The following is a 2334-nucleotide window of genomic DNA, read 5'->3' as shown; positions in this document are numbered from 1 at the left end:
AGTAGAGCCGAGTGGTCGCAAGTCCAGTATTCGGGAGACAGAGATTCTGCAGAGCGTGAAACGCGTTTGCAGGATTCTGTATAGTTCGCGGTTCTGTACAGCAAGGAGGATGAGAGTCGAGGTTGGCAGCACCTGCCGGAGGTAGGATGGCAAAAGCGTCCAATTTGAGTGTGGGAACTTGTGCCTATTATGGCCAATACCGCCAGAGTGCCGGGCGTTTAGCTAGTCTTTGCTGTCGACCACCATCATGCCTCCGCCAGCGTTTCACGCGTGGAGAGCACCCTCAAGAACCCATGCAAATTGCGACACCAATACATTACGTTGCTCATCAAGCCAATCCCGGTGTTCTAACACCACCGCTGGCAAGATGTTGGTTCGCATCCTCAGGTTCGTACCCGCGTTTCATTTGGTCACTACTGGCCGTTCTGCTCCCCTCTATTTCGACATTGCTAACTAATCACAGTTGTCTGACTAGCTCGCATATGCGTGTCACTCAGGTAAGACTAGGTACTTTGCCAGATGTACATCGAGTTTGCTGCGGGTGTGTATTGTACTCGGCGACCAATAGGAACGCATGTTTACTCAAGCAGGGTGCTAAATCCTTCTGGCGCCGAAAACTATGACGTCTACGTCGATGAGAGACTGCCTGACCAAACTCCCGATCCTATTGGATGCTGAGGATCCTCTGTTGGAACTCCGCCCAGGAGCAGACGCTCGCTGCTGGCCATCCCCTTACTGCCCAGCACAGGGGGAATATCACGACTTTGGTGAGGCATTAGTCTGTCCCTGTGTTTCAACTTAGCGTATTTTGAGCTTCCTTGGCGAATTGCTAATACATATCCTTTGGTATCGATGCACCAGTCCAACTCATCCTCAGTTATAAGCAAGTCCGATGCGAGAATCACTGTAAGATTTTGCCCAAACCGGGCCGTTCTCAGCAATACGTGACGCACTCGCAGCGGTCCTCTCTACTCTTCCCTCGCCTCTCTGCCTTCCTCCTCCGCTAGCTATGTCTTCTCAGTCCAGTAATCTGCCCAGCGAAAATGAATCGCAGGGTACGCGTAATGTTGCCTTCATCTCCTATGTGCGGTGTTGACCGAATTTTCAGAGCCCACTCCGCCTCGACCAAAGTTGACCACGATCGCAGAAGGGGAACTTCTTGATATTCCTGGTCGAGACCCCCGCTTCCCCAAACTCTACACCGTCTATAAGCACCCCAAAGTTCCTCAGGCCCTACGCACCTTCGTCGCTCTCTTGGACACAAGCACGCAGGCGATGCTGGACTTTGACGAGTTTTTTGGTGGGATGACATTTCTGGAGGGTACGGAGGAGGGAATCACTCGCATGGGTACGTTTACTTCATTGTGTCCTCCGTTCGTTCTCATCCCTGTGGCAGGGTTTCCTGCTGCTCTACCCGGCGATTACTTCCTCATCCGCTCTGCGCTCGGCGACGGTGATCCTATGAATGATCATCTCGCTCTATGGAGCCTTCCTGGGTGAGTATCGTTGTTTGTGATTCCGGTTCGCGCATAGACCAATCGAAGCAGTCGGTCGATTTCCTACGGCACTCGCAAGAGCTGGAAAACTCTGAGGGAGCATGTGGGTGGGCCTCGTTCTGAGCGCACGCCTCAGAAGTCTGCGTGCATCGATGGAATGTGGAGGTACGGCACCAGGTTTGAGCGGCACTCTCAGGCCATCAATATCCGGACGTCCCACCGTTGCTATACCGTTGCGCAGTCCTATCAGACCCCCCGCAATCTCGTAGGACCTACAGTCGGGATGAAGGTGGCTATGGGAGAGGACGCCTCAGATCATCAACTCCTCCGAAAGGAGATTGTCGAGGTACGCATATGTATGTGATGGATGTTTAGTATGCCCTCGTCGTAATGTCATTTTCGGTAGGCTGCCGCACCTCTGGCGATTCAGGCACTGGAGGCGGGTTTGACAGAGTACTCTGCTGCGCTTAAGCTTCAAGCTCACGTCACCAACCTGGTTCCAGTCGGATATGAGGGTAACTACGCCTTCCCCACGTTCCAACAGAACATCACGCCGACGCAACGCGCAGACTCGCTGGCATGTATGTTGTAATCCAATCTCAGCAGTGATATGTTCTCAATGCATTTCAGTGGGCTCGTTCAAGGCTGACCTCGGGAACTTCGGAGGGAAGCACAAGGACGAGAACGACTCTCCTGGCGGAGTGACATGTATGATCAGTTACGGCGATCTTCACCCAACAGACCGCCCTGGCTACTTCATCATCGGTGATCTGGGCGTCGCTATCTGTAAGTCTGACTGCAACTCGCATGTCGCATTTCATAGCTCATGATATCATCA

The 2334-nt window shown here is 52.9% G+C and overlaps 1 protein-coding gene across 1 annotated transcript; it reads left to right on the top strand.

Moving 5' to 3' along the window:
- Positions 1-1009: 1009 nt before the first annotated feature.
- On the top strand, positions 1010-2326 carry L226DRAFT_577099 (uncharacterized protein; the record flags this gene model as incomplete). Its single annotated transcript, XM_067685513.1, has 6 exons — positions 1010-1055; positions 1109-1348; positions 1397-1496; positions 1548-1842; positions 1903-2077; positions 2127-2326. 6 exons carry the CDS (start codon positions 1010-1012, stop codon positions 2324-2326), a joined length of 1056 nt encoding a protein of 351 aa, XP_067528192.1.
- Positions 2327-2334: the final 8 nt, after the last annotated feature.

The sequence above is a fragment of the Lentinus tigrinus genome (assembly GCF_003813185.1).
Source record: "Lentinus tigrinus ALCF2SS1-7 unplaced genomic scaffold L226scaffold_164, whole genome shotgun sequence".
NCBI classification, from domain to species: Eukaryota; Fungi; Basidiomycota; class Agaricomycetes; order Polyporales; family Polyporaceae; genus Lentinus; species Lentinus tigrinus.
Note: the sequence above shows the minus strand (reverse complement) of the source record. Positions and strands in the feature narration are given on the sequence as shown.